This window comes from Asparagus officinalis, chromosome 7, assembly GCF_001876935.1.
Source record: "Asparagus officinalis chromosome 7, Aspof.V1, whole genome shotgun sequence".
NCBI classification, from domain to species: domain Eukaryota; kingdom Viridiplantae; phylum Streptophyta; class Magnoliopsida; order Asparagales; family Asparagaceae; genus Asparagus; species Asparagus officinalis.
In genome coordinates this window covers 23615295-23632307 of record NC_033800.1, presented here as the reverse complement: position 1 = coordinate 23632307, position 17013 = coordinate 23615295, and the positions used below count along the sequence as shown (strand labels likewise).

The following is a 17013-nucleotide window of genomic DNA, read 5'->3' as shown; positions in this document are numbered from 1 at the left end:
TAATAGTAGATCTCCCTCTCCTTGCCCCGTGGACGTAGGCAGTTTGCCGAACCACGTAAAATTGATTGTTTGAGTTTGTGGCCATTGTAATAGTTTTTAGGATCCCTCGACGCGCAGTCCTAGAGCTGACGAGAGGAAGAGCTAATATTCCACTTTGATGGGATATTAGGCTTCAGATTCTTGTTCCCTTTGAGAAACAAGAATTCTTATCGATCTTTCTCTCTTATTGTGCACCAGAAACTCTGCCGAAATTTCCGCTGCGCACAACATCACACCCCAAATGATTAAGGCAAAGATTACGGAACAACGGTCCTTGCAAATGCTTCAATAGAAGAAGTTACAAATCAACAACTATTTCTAGGAAACGCGGAGTTCATTCTTGCGTTCATGATTTCAGAACACAGGCGACCCCTGCGTTCGTTCTCAATTTTCGGCAGAAGCCGAACTCTGTGTCTCAGTTCTGAGACGCGGAATTGAGGCCCAGAACGCCAATCTGGACGTTTTTGACTCATTCAACGTGAGTCGAACGGTTCCAAAACCGTTTCCCACAATCTAGGGGATTCTCACCCACTTAGGAGCGAATTAAGGGGGGTAGTTATACCCTTTTCTGTACGATATTATCTAGAAAGAGCCATATAGGATTTTTTTCCCCTTCCCACGGGGTAGCGTGAGGGTTTTCTGCATAATTAGTAAAATAAGAAATTTCTGACGAATATTAGTGATACAAGGGGATTTTCTCTATCACTTTATCATATTATTATAAAATGTAATTCTAAATGACCAGGTTGAATGTGCAAAAAATATTTCTTACAGACTTGAGCGCAAAATATGACTACCCATCATTACATGAATCACCGCATCCTGATCCCATCCTACGCCACCCAACGCTACCAGATAAGTTCAGAATCCAGACAATTGTGGGTCCCATTTTAGTTACGGAATTATGTGCTGAAATTAATTGGACTCGAAACAGAGGGCCTCACAATAATTTTGCTTTACATCATCCTGTGACCTACAAAGTCCAATTTCAGCCCAACACGAGTCCTTAAAAAAACTTCCACCAAGGTTTGCCTCCGTTTTCTTCTCTCTCGGATCGACGGAATCAATAATTTGAACAGCTCAAGGTTCGATTTCTTGTTCCTTTCCTATCGATTTCAAGTTTATCCGTAAAAATCTATCCCCCCCCTTTTTTTTGAATTGATGTTTGATTGTGGGTTGAATCGTTGTCGATGATGAATTTTTATTGATTTGTAATCTGTTTTATGCCAACTTTAACCTGAACCATTTCATATTTTTCTAAGTTTACTTTTTTTTTGAAGTTGTTCCAGTTTTGTTCTAATCAGTTGGCAATCAGATAGATTAACTTATTAACCTAGATCTTGCTTATGGCCAGCAGGTTTTGTAGAATTTTAACTCTTTTTGGGGGTAGATATTGGCTTTTAGAGCATCTCCAATCACTCGGCAAAATCTCAATCCCTCCAAAATTTGGGGAGTGAATCCTCTCCAATCACCCTCCAAATTCAGAGATCTCCAAATTTGGAGAGTGAAGCTAGAATTTGGAGAGGCTCTCCAAATCATTATTCAAAGTTTCATTATTTACAACTTTGCCAATTTTAACTATTTAATTTCTTAAAAATTACCACTTTGTCATCTTAGTAATTTAAATTAGATGTTTAATGTCAAATAAATATAGTTATAAAATTATTAATCTAATTTTTGAAATAATTATATATTTGGAAAGGTCTTGTTGAGAACTTCAAAATGAAACTAAGATTAATTTATTTTAGTATTATGATAAAATTATTATTTTTTAAATTAAATAAATAAGTATCATACATGAAAATTTAAATACGGGGATCTATTTAACTTGCCCCATTAGAAAATACAAGCACAAATTTCAATATTTAGGTTACATTTCTTCATTGTCGTGCCTCTGCCATAAATGTTCAATTAGCGCATTCCGAAGCATAAAATGAGCTTCCTTATTTTGAATCTTCCTATGTCGATCAAGGAATCGTTGGAATCGTTCGGCATCATCAATCTCCATGTCTTGAGGTCTTGAAGATTCGTCGTGAACAATAATCTCTGGTTCCGCATCGCGTTCATCCTCCACAGTTATGTTATGTAGTATAATACAAGTAGCCATTATGTCAGGTAGTTCCCGCTTGTCTCAAGAACGTAATGGTCCCTTGATAATGGCAAATCGTGACTGAAGAACACCAAAAATTCGTTCTACATCTTTTCGATATCCTTATTGCATAGCAGCAAAGAGCTTCCTCTTAGGCCATTGTGGTTGGGATATTGTTTGTACAAGAATAGATCATTTAGGGTGTATCCCATCGGTCAAAAAATAACCTATATCATAATTCTTTCCTAAAATACTATAATTAGCAGGAAGGGAAAATACCTTGTGCTAGTTGGTCAAACAAATTTGAAGATTACAGTACGTTAATATCATTGTTAGATCATGGTAATCCAAAAAAACATGCCATATCCGTAAGTCATATGTGGCTATTCCCTCGAGAATCGTTGTTGGGCCTTCGTGACGTTTCGAGTACTGTCCCGCCCAAGCCGTTGGACAATTTTTTTATTTCCAGTGCATGCAGTCTAAATTACTCAACATTCTCGAAAATCCGCACTCTTCGTCTTTCCTTAGCAACCGTGCAATGTCACCTGTAGTGAGATACCTCAAATATTCATTTCCGAACACCTCTATAATTGCTCGACAAAACCTCTTCAAGCATTGGATTACGGTTGACTCACCAATCCTAATATATTAGTCGGTACTATCCGTCGAAGTTCCGTACGTCTACATGCGGTGCGCTGCTATTACTTTTTGTAAAGTCGATAATCCTAATACACGAAGACCATCTCTCTTCTGCACAAAGTAGTTGTCATGCTCTTTTACTCCGTTGACAATGTGAAGGAATAAATCTCGTCGACATCGAAACCTTCCTGCAAAAAAGAGCATCCCCATATGTGAGTTTCTCAGAAAAATAATCGTGCCAAAGTCGAGAGTTACATTCTTCTCTTCCACGATTGATCACCACATGGCCGATAATCGATTCCTTACGTTTTCGTTCTCTGCTCTCTTGAAGACGACGAGTCAATATTTTCTTCAAGACTTCATCTCACTCCTCCTGCTCAGCTTCTCCCAATATTGAAAGCAAAGATCGAGGGTCTCTCCATCGGAGGAAGAAGAAGAGTGGTTCTAAGATGACCCTTCTCCAAAGCTCATATTTTATTGTATAGAGAGAAAAAAATTGTGAAATATTGAGTTTTGCATTTAGAGTTCATATTAATAAAGAGTTGTGAAAGATATTATCGGGTGATGTTTTCAAGATCCCTGTTCGATCGTGTCAATATCGAGTCCCATGTTTATCTTCTTGCAATCACCAGATTCCAACCATCACCTCTTGTCGGGTGATGTTTCCAAGATCCCTGTCCAGTCGTGTCAATATCGAGTCCCGTGTTTGTCTTCTTACAATTACTAGATTCCCACCATCACCTCTTGTTGGGAGACTTGAATTATAAATAATGGTAGCTTTTATCCCATATGGTCACACTTTCATCATTTCTTTCTGATTTATTTAAACAACTACTTTTGTCCACCAATCTTTCTTCATCCACTATGACATCTGTTCGAGGAAAATCATTCAGTAAACAAGAAGATCAGTTCATGTGCTTGGCATGGCTTGAAATTTCTCAAGATCTGGTCTCAGCCACATGTCAAAAGAAAGATAAGATCTGGGAAAGGATCACAACAATATTCCATACAAAGGTAGGTGATAGACAACAGACAGCCAGCAAGTCGGCCTATTAGAAGAAAGGAGAAGACAAAGAGAAAAAAGTCAGCGGAATTTAGTTCTAAGGAGGAAATTATTAAGAGTATGCAAGAGATGGATGCTAAACGTGAAATGAGCATGAAAAAATTGAGCGGTTGATGATAATAAAACTTAAAATGAAAAAGTAAAATTAGAATTGCGAGCTAGAGAAGTAGAACAACGTGACCAACAACTCTTCAGCGTGAAAGCGAGGATAGACAAATTATGTTGATTGATCTAAGTAAGATCGTCGATCAAAGTGAATGTGCTTACTATCAACAAAAAAAAAACAATAAATTATTAATAGAAAGGAATATAGAGCTCCATCATTCGACTATGGATTTTTCTCCAGAGGGCCAAGAGAATTTTCTTAGCTTCTTAGAGGAGCTGTAGGAGGAGAAAACGAATATGGATTTCTCTCTGGAGATCAAGGAGGATTTTCTCAGTTTGCGAGAGAAGCTGGTTCTGTAGGAAGAAATGAATATGGGGTTCATCGAGAGATCGGGATGGAACCGATAGTGATAACGATAATGACCTGTCGGAATTTTAATTGTCTGTTATCATATTTTATATTTGAGGTTTATTTTTGCGACCTATGGTATGTTGTATTAGAGGTTTATGTTTGCTTCCTTGTTCTATCGATGTATGCTTTGTCACTATTATTTTAGATTTTTTTAATATGTTGTATTGCATTACTAATATTTGGTTCATTTTAAAGCTCTCGTCGACACCTTTCCGACGTCATGATTTTTTCCAAATAAATTATTAAAAATAAAATTATTAATGTAAATTATATCCAACATTATTAATTTATATGGTTTTTTTGACAAAAAAAATAATAATAAAAATATTTAAAGAGCGTGGCTTGGAGCAAATCTCCAAATTCCACTCTCCAAATTAGAATATTCTAAGAATATTCCAATTTGGAGAGTGGAATTTGGAGAGTAGGGTTAGAGATGCTCTTATGCTAATAAAGATGAAGATGATTTTTTTTTTAAATTTCAAAGAACTGGCTTAAAAACATGCAGAAATATTAATAAAAATTTAAGGCACCAGTCCCTACTGGGCTACTTCCCAGACTATTTGTCCCTTCTTATCCCGAACTTTTTTAGTGCCTAGATGCCCCCCTAAACTATTGACTTAGTCACCTGCTTATCACATGAACTATTTCGGTGCCACATTGCCCCCTGAACTATCACTCCCTTCGCATAATTATATTAGAAGTATCCACAAAATAATAAACCACAGGTCATAACTAGGTACTGAATTTGATAGTTTAGGGGGTAATGTGGGACTAATATTGTTCAAAGGGTAAGCAATAACCAAATTAGTACCTTTTCCCCCTCTTATTTTGTATGTGCGTGCGCGCATGTGCGTGTGTTTTTTTTAAAGGGTGGTGGGGATGGGGGTAGGGGTGGGGGGTTGGGGGGTGAGTGCGCGCATGTGCGTGTGTTTTTTTTAAAGGGTGGTGGGGATGGGGGTAGGGGTGGGGGGTTGGGGGGTGAGGATTGAGACAAAATTTAGTTTGGCGTAAGGGACAAATTCAGTAGTTTGAGAACAAATACGGGCTGAAACCAATTTCTAATTTTGTAAGACTAGAGACATGTCTCGCAAATTTAGCCAAGAAGAAATTGTAGGAATGTTGCGGTTTGAGTGCAGATTCTATTAGAACAGCCCCACAGAGAGGGGTAATCTATGACACTCATGGGCGATTGGGGTGTTAGTAATGGGAATTTCATCTCTTCTGGGGGTTCAAACTGGTGCTGGTTTTGATAGGATCCTTGGTGTCATGGTTTCCTGCTAGAAGTTCGAAAAATTATGTTGGTTATAACCCACAACTGTGGAAATTTTACTTTTAAACCAGATGGATGGGTGCATGATTAAAGCCAGCAACTTAATAATATCTAGATACTTTTTAATCATATTTGTACCACAGTTGAATGATTTCTTACTGTTATTGAATTTTTAGTTTCTCTTCATTATAGCATGGAACTGAACCCATATCAGAAATAGAGTACTATTTTCCTGAAAACGTGGGAGGGATCTGGTAAAAGAGATTTCATGCTGAAGGTGGGGACTTCTGTTACCTGTGTCACTCAAGTGGGGAACTCATTTTTGAGACACAGACCTTTATAACAGTACTACTGAGTGTGAGTGGGATGATATGAGCAAGCAAATTGTGTTCTTTCAAACATTGGAAGAAAAGGGTGGCATAATGGAAAGCTAATATAGTCTTGTATCTTCTTAAAGCCGAATACATAACCAGTCTGTAGCTCATATGAGGATCATAATTTTATGAACTTTAAAACACGACTATATTCATGAATGCTTATCAACGAGAGTTAGAATATTAATGAAATTTTCAGTGAGTTACCCTGGCATGGCAGGCTGATAGCTTAGAAAGAAATGGAAGACAACACAACACATTAAACTACTTTGTGCACGTTCACTTGCTGAAGTTTGTTTTGTTCATGAAAGGAAAAAAATGAACTTTTGATTTGCCTTGTAAACTGCGAATAGGTCATCAGAGAACTATTGAAGGCATAGCTAACTTTTTTTTTGTGAGAAGTTATTTATTTTCCATAGAGGTTGGAGGACCAGGCCAAAGTATTTGGCTCTGAGGCTGGTCACTGCTTGCTGGATGCCATGGGGAGTCTTATATTCTTTGATGGTTACCTTTTAATCTGATCAGTTTCCTCCTTCCTCTAGATTATGCCTAGAAGTATTATGGGAACTATTACCTTATTATCAGTTGCTGTTCCAGGTTTGTGGCAAGTTCCTCCCTCCTTCATTTTGTTTTTGGAAAATTTTGGCACTAACTGTTGAGTGTGTATTTCTGTCATGCAACATCTCATGAAGATGTAATGAGTAAATAAATACCTTTAACATATCCTGTCTAATGTTCAAGTAAACATTTCGATGTCACTTAACTATTGTTGTTTCTATTAAAGCTTATAAAGCATAAGTGTGGGTGAAAGCATAATAAGATCTCCCTGTCATTAACATCTGTGACACCCACACTTTAGTCCCACATGGACTAGTGTGAAGAAATATTAGTGGCTTAAATAGAGAAGCCCAAAGCCCAAGAACAACTAGTGCCAGCATTTTGGCGATAGATTTAGTCAACCCACGAGTTGCTCTCCGTGAACCCACGGCTTGCACGCGCTAACGGGCCCATGGGTCCGGGTCATGACAAATGGTATCTCAAACCTTGTCACGTCCCAGTTCCAAAACGTAATATTTTGGAATGTGACTCGGTCGGTAATGTAATCATACAGTCACATTCACGTCTCTGGATCATCCTGTATATCAATATAAAGCCAAAACTACACCATAGAGCATGTAACCAAGATAATAAAAGAAATATATAGATGAAAAAATCTCCAAAAGAACAAAGTCTGAATACGAGTTCACAACTATCCACCATGGAAAATAGTCAAGAAATTTTTTACATCATAGTCTAGGAAAGTCACATGTGACTCAAGATAAAGCCTAAACCAAATAACTACCTAAAATAACTGAACTGGAGAACTGATAGAATGAACGGTGATCGTCGCTGGGCCTACTCCTCAAAATACTTTCGGTCCTGTGAAGAAAGAACACTCCCAGAATCTAGGGCAAGCAAACCCCAGGGGAGTCAGAAAACTCCTAACAAGCATGTAAAATGAAAAAATTATACGCGTGTAAGTGTATGTGGCAGATATAAAGAAAAGATGAATTCTAAATTAACAGGGATAAAAGAAAAATGCTAATCATGGAGATCAAGATAATGTCCATCACCGATCACACAAGCGTATTATTATTATTTTAGACGTTATTTGAATTGGAGAAGAATATTTTCATGTATATAAATCGGTTCCCCGTAAACCGTCCCGGGAACACGGCTTCAAGTTAATTATTGGCCCTTTGGCCCTTGTATATATATAACTCAGGATATCAGTAATGCGCATGTGCCCGTTTATATATATGTTATATTCTCCGTCCAATTCCCCTTTATAAACCCCATGTTTTCTGTTTAATCTAAGTGACTGTGCATGAAATGTTGTGCACTAACCACAGAGTTACCGTGGAACGACTTTCGTAAAATTATGAAAGATAACCGTGATCCAGAACATGTCCAATCAAGAGGGGTGCATCGTCTAATCGATGCTATAATAGTAATAGCCAAGGAAAAACCTTATATCGGGATATCGATGTCGAGGGCATTAGCCATGCGATGAAAGACACGCTTATAAATTATATTTTTGACGGAAGTCGTCTTCATGCACAATCTAGCCTATTTGATGACATTATTGATCAGCGCGGATTACAACCACACAATCTATTTCAGAGTATAATAAAGTACTCAAAATGAGCTAACAAGTTCACTAAAATAATATAAGATTTAAAACTGATAAGGGAACTAATATTTTGAATGAAAAAAAAGACGACCAATTTGAAAGAATTTTTAGGGCAACAAAACTGAGTTTTAGGGAACCTAGAAACTATATGGGGAAAAATGAATGGTCCAAGGATCGAACCACAAACCACTGCACAGAACACAACCAATCTAACCACTTTGCCCCAAAGCTTTCTGGTGTACATGCTACTATCTAATGTGTAATAATCACACCAATGAGTAAAATCTCTACATACATGACCATAACTAATTGTAAACTGAAGGGAACAAGAAACCAACGATAGAAACAATTTGGTCATAGAGTTTCATTTATTTACAGCTCATGCCATCAAACTATTTACAGCTCATGCTATCAAACTATTTACAACTCATGCCATTTTTTTCTTTGAGTGACACAAACTTCAACCTAACTACTAAAACAGCTAAAACATAGATAAAACTATCACAAATAAGTACAACAATGCTAGTTTAAAAATATATACAATAAATTAATCAAATTAATAACATATGTACAGTGAACTAATCAAGTTAATATCATATGCACAGTGAATTAATATACAGTGTACAGTGTACCAATCAAATGATAACTTACAAAATAATAAAATCATGAAAAAAATAACGAGTGAAAAAAGAATGCTTGCATGAAGGAAAATCAATAATAATAATAATAATAATAATGAAAACAATAATATTTGAGGAAAAGAATGCTTGCCAATTTGTCGAAGAAAAGACTGAACCCCAAATCCCAAAAGAAAATCCAAAACTCGTCCTCTCCTTCTCTTGTTCTCGGTTGGGTTTTCCTTCTTTTTTTCGTTTTTTTTTTCTCTGTGGGGTTGAGGGAAGAAGAGGAGAGAAGATCTATATATAAGGGAAGGTTAAGATTTTTTTTAGAATCCCTAAAACTAAGGGAAGTTTAATTTTTGGAAAAGAGTAGTTGTAACCAAAAACTGCAGGGATTCATGATTGGATGTGGGAGGATCAATTCACAAAGATTTGACCACTGCAGAAGTGGAGTTGCATACATGGGTTTTACTAATGGGCCTTTTTTTTCAATTCCAAATCATGTGGGCCTCTTATATAAGGTCTTGCATAAAAAAATTGACTATTACAACATCTGACCTGCATATCCTGCCTGAAGTAAATTTGAATACTTAAATAGTTGTTAAGGGAAGAATGAAGTCACTGACCTGGATGGAAGCGTTGTTACTGTGTTCTTTTCTTGTTCTAACTCTTAAAAATACATTTTGCTGATCTTCTAACAATTCTCAAAACGTTTTCAGTCTTTTCCTTTGTAAAACTTTTGGATACTTATGTGACAAGTTTCATTGAGAAACTGTTGAAATTTGAAGTTATTTTTCATGCTTCAAAGCTCCTTGTGCTAAATTCGTTTACTCCTCCCGGTTTTTATCGACAGGATAGAAGATGAGTACATTAGATGCAACTAGGGCTGAGCTTGCTCTTGTAGTTCTATATCTAAACAAAGCTGAAGCCAGGGATAAGATTTGCAGGGCTATTCAGTATGGTTCCAAATTCTTGAGCAATGGTGAGCCTGGCACTGCACAAGATGTTGACAAATCAACAAGTTTGGCTAGAAAAGTTTTTCGACTTTTCAAGGTCACTGTTTACATTTAACCCTAACAAGATCTTTTAGTTATTTCTGCTCTGGCAATTACTTATGCCACCCTGTTTCTTTGATCTTTTAGTTTGTGAATGATTTGCACACCCTGATAAGTCCAGCTCCTCAGGGAACTCCTCTTCCTCTCATTTTACTGGGAAAGGTAAATGGTCTCTTTTGTGAAAACCAAATTTTGATAAACTTTGATTTGAGCCAGAACCTCATTTTTTAATGTGTGTGATATTTTCTTTGCAGTCCAAGAATGCTCTGCTATCGACTTTTCTGTTCCTAGATCAAATTGTGTGGGCTGGCAGATCTGGCATATACAAGGTCCAAATTGTTGTGAGATTTCTACCTTTCTAATCTTCTTGGTTGAAAAAAAAAATTAATGTAATTTCTTCATCTTTTTTCCCCTTGTTTAGAACAAAGAACGTGCAGAGCTAATCGGCAGGATATCCCTTTTCTGTTGGATGGGCTCCTCTGCTTGCACCAGTGTAATTGAGGTCTGTTTCTCTTCCTCATTTCATAAGCTATATGGAAAACTTCGAGATGCATTGAATTTACTATTAATGTTAATTCAACTTTGGGCATAAAATGACCTGAATCTGTTGTATTTTTGCTTATAGGTTGCTGAAATTGCAAGATTAAATGCATCAATAAAGAAGTTACAGAAGGAGCTGAAGCAAGCAGATAAGCATAAAGTAAGTTCTACTCCATTCTGGGCACTGTTTATTTTGTACGTCTCTTCATAGACAACATCGAACATAGTATTTGTTCGGTTGTTGCAGTCTGAGCTGTACCTCAGCAAAGCTTAAAAAGTCCAATGAAAAAGGCTTCTATCTCTGATCAAATCATTCTGTGTAAGTTGTCGCAATTAGCCTAATGTATCATTTGTTGGGTTGTTGCAGGATGAGCTGTACCTCAGCAAGCTTCAAAAATCCAATGAAAGGCTTCTATCTTTGATCAAGTCATCTCTGGATATAGTGGTTGCAGCTGGGCTTCTTCGCTTGTCACCAAACAAAATCACTCCTCGTGTCACAGGAGGGCTTGGTTTCATAACTTCACTTATATCTTGCTATCAGGTAGATTTTTTAAGGGGAATTCTCCTCAAATTTTAAAATTGACATTTTATCTCCTCATTTCTACAAAAATAACTTGGATGCAAAAGCTATTACCATAGAATGTGACAATCGTATGCACTCCCATATAGTGGCATTACATCCAAAAGTTGATAATCATTTGAGTTGAAATTGAAAACGAGGGGTAAAGCCTTAGGGGCTTTTCTTGTTAGCCATGCAAACCTCCGAAGTATAATCTTTGATGTGTATATATATATATATATATATATATATATATATATATATAGAGAGAGAGAGAGAGAGAGAGATATGATCTTATGTCAACTTAAGTGGACACCAAGCCTTTGATCTTTAATCTTATGTTGCCTAGAGATCCTTGCATGATATGAGGAGTCTTTTTATATATATAAATGAGCTTTATATATATTAAAGATTATACTTCATCCTACCTTATACTCGTCAAGGGGAAAGGCAGCAAATATTGATCACCATTGTTGTTATTTTATGTGCAGTTACTTCCTGCGGCACCCAAGGCGAAGACCTCTTGAAGATTGGACCCTTCCCTGATAAAAAGTTTAAGCTAGTGTTATGAATAATATTTCAGATTTGTTGGGGATGGTGGCGTATGAGATAAACTCTTGTTGTTCCACTTACATCTCTGATACTATACATAGATATCTCTGTTATGTTATTGGTGTAGCAAACATTTGAAAGTTGCAATACTGATGTGCTAGTAGTTAAGCACTAATCATTTCGTAGCAGTTTCTTTTCCCCGAAATTGAGGTGAAGACAACACAGCTTTTACCTTTTTTTAATGACTTTATATAAACTGGAATTGTTGCTACTGTGTCTTTTGTAGCTTTTTGTGGAGCCTGCATGATCATTGTAGTTGTGCAATGCCTGCATGATCATTGTAGTTGTGCAATTGTTAACTGTGATTACTTTGGCTATGATCCTTTGCTGGCAAGAATATAATCCTTCAGGCGTAGTGTCAGCGGACTTGTTCTCATCATTTCATGTTCTGATCTGATTTCGTCTCCAAATTGGCAAGAAATGAGCTGATCTAGCATTAGCTCCTCTGCCAGCATTTGATGGGTACCCCTGTCTCTGTGTTGGCAGATAAACCAACTTATTTACTACTCAGAAAATTTAGGACTTCAAGATTTAGCAAACCCATCACATTTCAGCTATTATTGGGATTTAAAATACATGGTTGTATTTTCATATCTAAAGAAAATAAAGGGTCAATTTAACCACGAGGGCAAATATAAGATCCATTTACAAAGATGTTCTCAGAATTATAGACAGCAAAGCTGCACGTATAGCCGGAAGACAAAATATAAACATTGTTGTGAAAAGCTCGAAGATGATAACTTCAGGATTTCATCCATTCCTTTATAAAAGATTGATAAGCATCAGACAGGCAAAAAGAAGAAATAAGCTACAGAGGAGAAGAGTTTCTTGTTTTGTGCATGCTGTCGTCTTGGGCACCAGAGCGAGCAAGTGAAGGGGATGAAGTGGCTGCATGGTATGATGAGGACACCAATTGCGCTAGAGCAGGAACAGCACCACCTACACAGCATCAACAGGTACTAGATTAGTCTGCATGCGCTCAAAAGCTCATACATAGTTTGAGTTGAAATTAGGAAAGATGGAAAATATCGATGCTAAACAATAAACACCCTCTGAGATGCTGCTATAAAATGATTGAGAACTTGGGCTCTGATTGCAGTGGAAATACTGATGGAAAATATCGATCGCTATCATAGGTGATTCAACATATAAGGGCTTAACTATGATGCTGATCAAATTTGGCAAAAAGGCTTCCTACACTTTTTATCCTTTTATATCGAGTTGCAGAACAGAAGTTATCCCAGTAGGAGATTTTCCTTTTTAAGGTTAAAAGGTTATCCTCAAGAAGCAAAGCTTATCAAGAGGATAAAGTTGATGTTCGATAAGTACATTTCAGTCTCTAACTGCACTCTGGATGCACTATATAGCCCAAGGACCACGAGCCATCATTCTAAAGAATACTATCTTATGAGGTTGAATGATAAGTAGCATTGAAAGGATCATTCTTTTATAATAATGGAAATCTAATGCATATAATATGTATATGTGGATGTCAATGTAATATATATAGTATAAATATGTGGATATATTTTATTTGCTAGAAGCAGAAGGTGTAAAATCTATGAAGGAAAGAAAAAAGAAAAAAGAAAAAAAGATATGTTACCTGCCAATCCAGCACATGCAGAAGAGAAGACGATGACAGGAGGAGCCTACAAAAGTCAATAAACAAGAGAAATGTGGTTATTTCTTTGCTATGTCTACCGCCAAATAAACGTGTTAAGTGATACAAAAGTAAAAGTGGAAGTAATGTTCTGACCAACTACAACCATTCTCCAATTGACATTCAGATTCAAAGAATATACATCAAAGGCCAATTAGCCCTTGTTTTTGCCAATGCAAAAGAAATCCAGATTTTACATAGAAATATAAGTAACTTGTGCAATACTAGTAATCAAAATTTGATGAAGCTTACATCAAAAACTGATGAAATCTTATAGTAATATAACAGTTGATGCAACACTAATAATCAAATGGATATGATTCTTGAAATTTTATAGTAATATAACAGCTGATGCAACACTAATAATCAAATGGATATGATTCTTGAATCAATTACTAACATGAATAAGTAGAGAAGTTGAAACACATGTAAAAAAAAAACTTTGCAAAGCCACATATATAACCGAACATTACAACATTGCATACTCAGAATTCTAGATTGGGAAAAATGCCATGCTATCACTTCCACAGCTGCTCATGTCAAAGCTTCAACCTACAACTAAGTTACAAGTTGCAGGGAACTGTTATAAAACTCAAACCAAGTCTAGGCTTGGATACCAACTACTTTTACTATCTCAAACCTACTTCCCCAATGTAAACCTAATGGCTAACTAAAATCCATTTCTATCGTGGACCTTTTAACATTCAATTTTTAACTAGAAAAGGTCAAGTATATCCATAGCCATCAATCTCATTCATCCCACCAGCCCTTAACGGGTGCGCAAGGAAGTATTCGAGAGATTAAAGGTCGCAAGGACAAGTAAAGCATGATCGCTTCCGGATACTAATCGTGATTTCTCCAGTACGTCCTCTATTTCATTCCCTCTCTTATCATGTGACATCTCTGTAGATGAATATCTGATCAAAATCAATATGAAATTAACAGGGAGGTTAGTTTTCAATTGGATAGGTCAAAATCCAATCTAAATATTCTGTACATATCAGTTACAAGTAACTTTCCAGACTGCACTTGACTATATGGAAACAGCTACTGCTAACTCAAAATTTGACCCACTAGGCAAAAAATTACGGCACGTTCAACTCAAATTTGAACTATCAGTACATTACCGTTCATTGACAAGCCTTCATCAAAAGGCCCTGATTTTGCTTCATGAATACATTAGCAACCTCCCTCTTCTGTAATGCATTACACAAGGCAGTGTAACAGGTAGCTGCTCCTTCATTAGTCGCCCTCTTTATCTCAAAATGCATTCAGCGACTCCATGATGTTTAAGCAAAGAAAGTGATATGGAGTGACTTTCAGTAAAAACAGGTTCTTAAGTGTGTTTTTCTTCTTGCTTGGTATAATTTTAAGCCATAAAGATGCTCAAAAGATGTTTGCCTCGCCCCCTCACCCCCCTCCCCCCACCACCACCACCACAAAAAGGGAAGAAGATAGATTAAAAGGTGATAACAGTTGATCTATATGATGTGCTTGTATACGAGAGGACAAGCAACAGAAAAGGAACTGAATGGTGATCTACTGAAGACCGAGAAGCAACCTGATGGATAAGATGGATCTTTAAACATACTAGAACAGAAGGTTGTACAAAACTAAAATATACCCATAAAAGGGAGGGTAAAAAATTAATATGCTTACACCAATAAAGAAATGCACCCACATCGGCCCTTTAACATATCTCCTCACAATAGGCATAGCTGCAACAGAATTAAAAAGTTCATGTAATCTTTATGTCAGTTATTTCACAAATATTAACAAAATGTTTACATAGAAGAACCATAACAGTTGTTGAGTATTTTTAGACAAAAAAAGAAGGAACTACAGTTCGTATTTTCTAGCTCAATTTTAGAATTACATTTTATTCTCACAACTTTCAAAATAGAACAAAACATTTCAAATCAAGAATAATGCACCATGTGATACAAAACGGACAAATTGTCATGCAGAAAAAATAATTACACAGGCAAATAAGAGGAAAAAACAGGACCACAGGACATCTAATTTCATATTGTAAACATTTAGAAGCAAAACCAGGTTTACTTTTTCTACTCCCACATAAAGTATCTGACCTCATATTGTATTTAATCTTCTGGAACTCAATCAAAAAGTCTAGAATGTGATCTATGAACTGATCCCCTTGTAATTTCTTTGAAAATGTTCTCCTCTACAGTTCGTTCTATGATTTTTATTACTAGTTATGGTATTTACCCCAAGATACATAAATTTCAGCCCATATACTCCTAAGTACATAATTTTCAGCCCACCTAAACACTCTGCTCCTCAAGTCAGAAGTAGCTAGAATTTCCAAAAGAGACCAACATCCTCACAACAAGCTCTAATTCCAGTATTCTAATTTTTGTTTCCAAAATCAAAAGATGAATACTAGAAGACAAATATTATTACTTATGGTATTAAACTAACAATCCATGATACTTTCTGTTACATTGTTTTTCTATAGCTTTATTTATCTATTTACATGTCATTGATGTCAATTACAGAACGTCTTTTAAAGAACATATCAAAATTTACTCTAAACAGTTTTAACAACATATACAATAGACTCAATAGTCACATAAAATTCCACGCTATAAACAATTTATCCAACTCCCCTGACATTAGAGCAGATCCAAATGTTAGTGTTCAAAGAAGAAAACTACGCATGTCTCGCTAAGAAAATTAACAGGCTATTGTTCATCAATAAAAACAACTTCAATACACAAAGAGAAACACAGACCCTTAACAACCTGAACTTACAATAGTTAATAGGCTTAACTGAACTTAAACACCCTATAGTTTCCCTTACTTTGCACGTATATACCCTCACTTGTTTTTGGCAGCACTCATATACCTAAAGTTTTTAAAACACACACCCACATACCTTAAAAGCTTTTTAACTTGCACTTAAAATACCCTCAAGTTTTTAAAACTTAACACTTATATACCCAAAAGTTTTTAAAACTTTTACTTAAATACCCTAAAATTTCTAGAGATTGCATTTAAATACCTTCAAGTTTGCATAACTTGAGGGCATTTAGGTGCAAGTTTTAAAAACTTACACAATTGCTGCCAAAATCAAGTTGGTGTATATAAGTGCGATTAAGCCTATTTAATTTTCTTCCAGTTCCAGTCAATTTAAGGAGAACAAAGCATACCATGATTAAATCCATAGAATGCGCTAGCTGTTGCACCAACGGCAGAACCAATCTAAACCCATGACACAAACATCGCAAATAAGGCAAAAGTTAAATAAATAAGTAAATCAAATTACTAATTCCATAAACGAAACCCAACAATACAAGATCTCGTACCATAGAGAAACTATCTCGGATCAAGGGGGCAACAGTCCACCTGCTCGTCTCCTTCCATGAATTCAAATGGGTTTCAGGGAATCATGATGGAAAATAAAAAAAAAAACAGAGAGAGAAAGATAGAGAGAGAAAGAGAGAGAGAGAGAGAGAGGATTAAAAAAGATAGAAAGATACCATGTCTTTTGAAAGAGGGCCAGCGCAGTGAGGGCACGTAGTAGGGCGAGAGCTTTGATCCTCCATGGCCGATCTCTCTTACACTCTGAAAAATTAGGTTTTATATAAAATTAAATAAAAATTTTGGGTTTCAGAAAAAAGGGTCGATATCGCTACAGAGAGGAGAGGCGATGGATCCCCTACCGAGAAGGTCGTCGAGATGATGAGAATATAAGGCAGTAAATGGGTCGGGTTTGGGTCGGATCTTGTAGTCGATGATCTAGACCCGGATCCGTTTTGAATTTTGGAGTTGGGTTTTCA

At 36.4% G+C, this 17013-nt stretch overlaps 2 protein-coding genes across 4 annotated transcripts; one reads left to right on the top strand and one right to left on the bottom strand.

The window, feature by feature from the left end:
- On the top strand, window positions 987–11763 carry LOC109848164 (peroxisomal membrane protein 11D-like). Of its 3 annotated transcripts, XM_020417533.1 has the most exons (9): window positions 1050–1124; window positions 6534–6588; window positions 9638–9837; window positions 9927–10001; window positions 10094–10180; window positions 10261–10341; window positions 10465–10539; window positions 10747–10920; window positions 11430–11763. In XM_020417533.1, the coding sequence occupies exons 3-9, from the start codon at window positions 9646–9648 to the stop codon at window positions 11463–11465; spliced, it is 720 nt and encodes a 239-aa protein (XP_020273122.1). In that variant the 5' UTR covers window positions 1050–1124; window positions 6534–6588; window positions 9638–9645; the 3' UTR covers window positions 11466–11763. The 3 variants fall into 3 exon arrangements, with proteins under 3 accessions (XP_020273121.1, XP_020273123.1, XP_020273122.1); XM_020417532.1 differs by lacking the exon at window positions 6534–6588 and having other exon boundaries at window positions 987–1124; XM_020417534.1 differs by lacking the exon at window positions 6534–6588 and having other exon boundaries at window positions 988–1124; window positions 10094–10168.
- LOC109849977 lies at window positions 12081–16915 on the bottom strand. The gene is made up of 6 exons (XM_020419873.1): window positions 16714–16915; window positions 16540–16590; window positions 16384–16435; window positions 14870–14928; window positions 13154–13199; window positions 12081–12489 (listed from the first exon to the last, which is right to left on the bottom strand). Exons 1-6 carry the CDS (start codon window positions 16777–16779, stop codon window positions 12359–12361), a joined length of 405 nt encoding a protein of 134 aa, XP_020275462.1. The 5' UTR covers window positions 16780–16915; the 3' UTR covers window positions 12081–12358.

Coding starts and splice junctions, on each gene's coding strand:
- LOC109848164 (XM_020417532.1), top strand. CDS start 9,646: ATGAGTACATTAGATGCAACTAGGGCTGAGCTTGCTCTTGTAGTTCTA. Junction 10,342..10,464: donor CTTGCACCAGTGTAATTGAG/GTCTGTTTCTCT, acceptor TTTTGCTTATAG/GTTGCTGAAATTGCAAGATT. Junction 10,921..11,429: donor CACTTATATCTTGCTATCAG/GTAGATTTTTTA, acceptor TTTTATGTGCAG/TTACTTCCTGCGGCACCCAA.
- LOC109849977 (XM_020419873.1), bottom strand. CDS start 16,779: ATGGAGGATCAAAGCTCTCGCCCTACTACGTGCCCTCACTGCGCTGGC. Junction 16,591..16,713: donor GCCCTCTTTCAAAAGACATG/GTATCTTTCTAT, acceptor AATTCATGGAAG/GAGACGAGCAGGTGGACTGT. Junction 14,929..16,383: donor ATTCTATGGATTTAATCATG/GTATGCTTTGTT, acceptor ATTCTGTTGCAG/CTATGCCTATTGTGAGGAGA.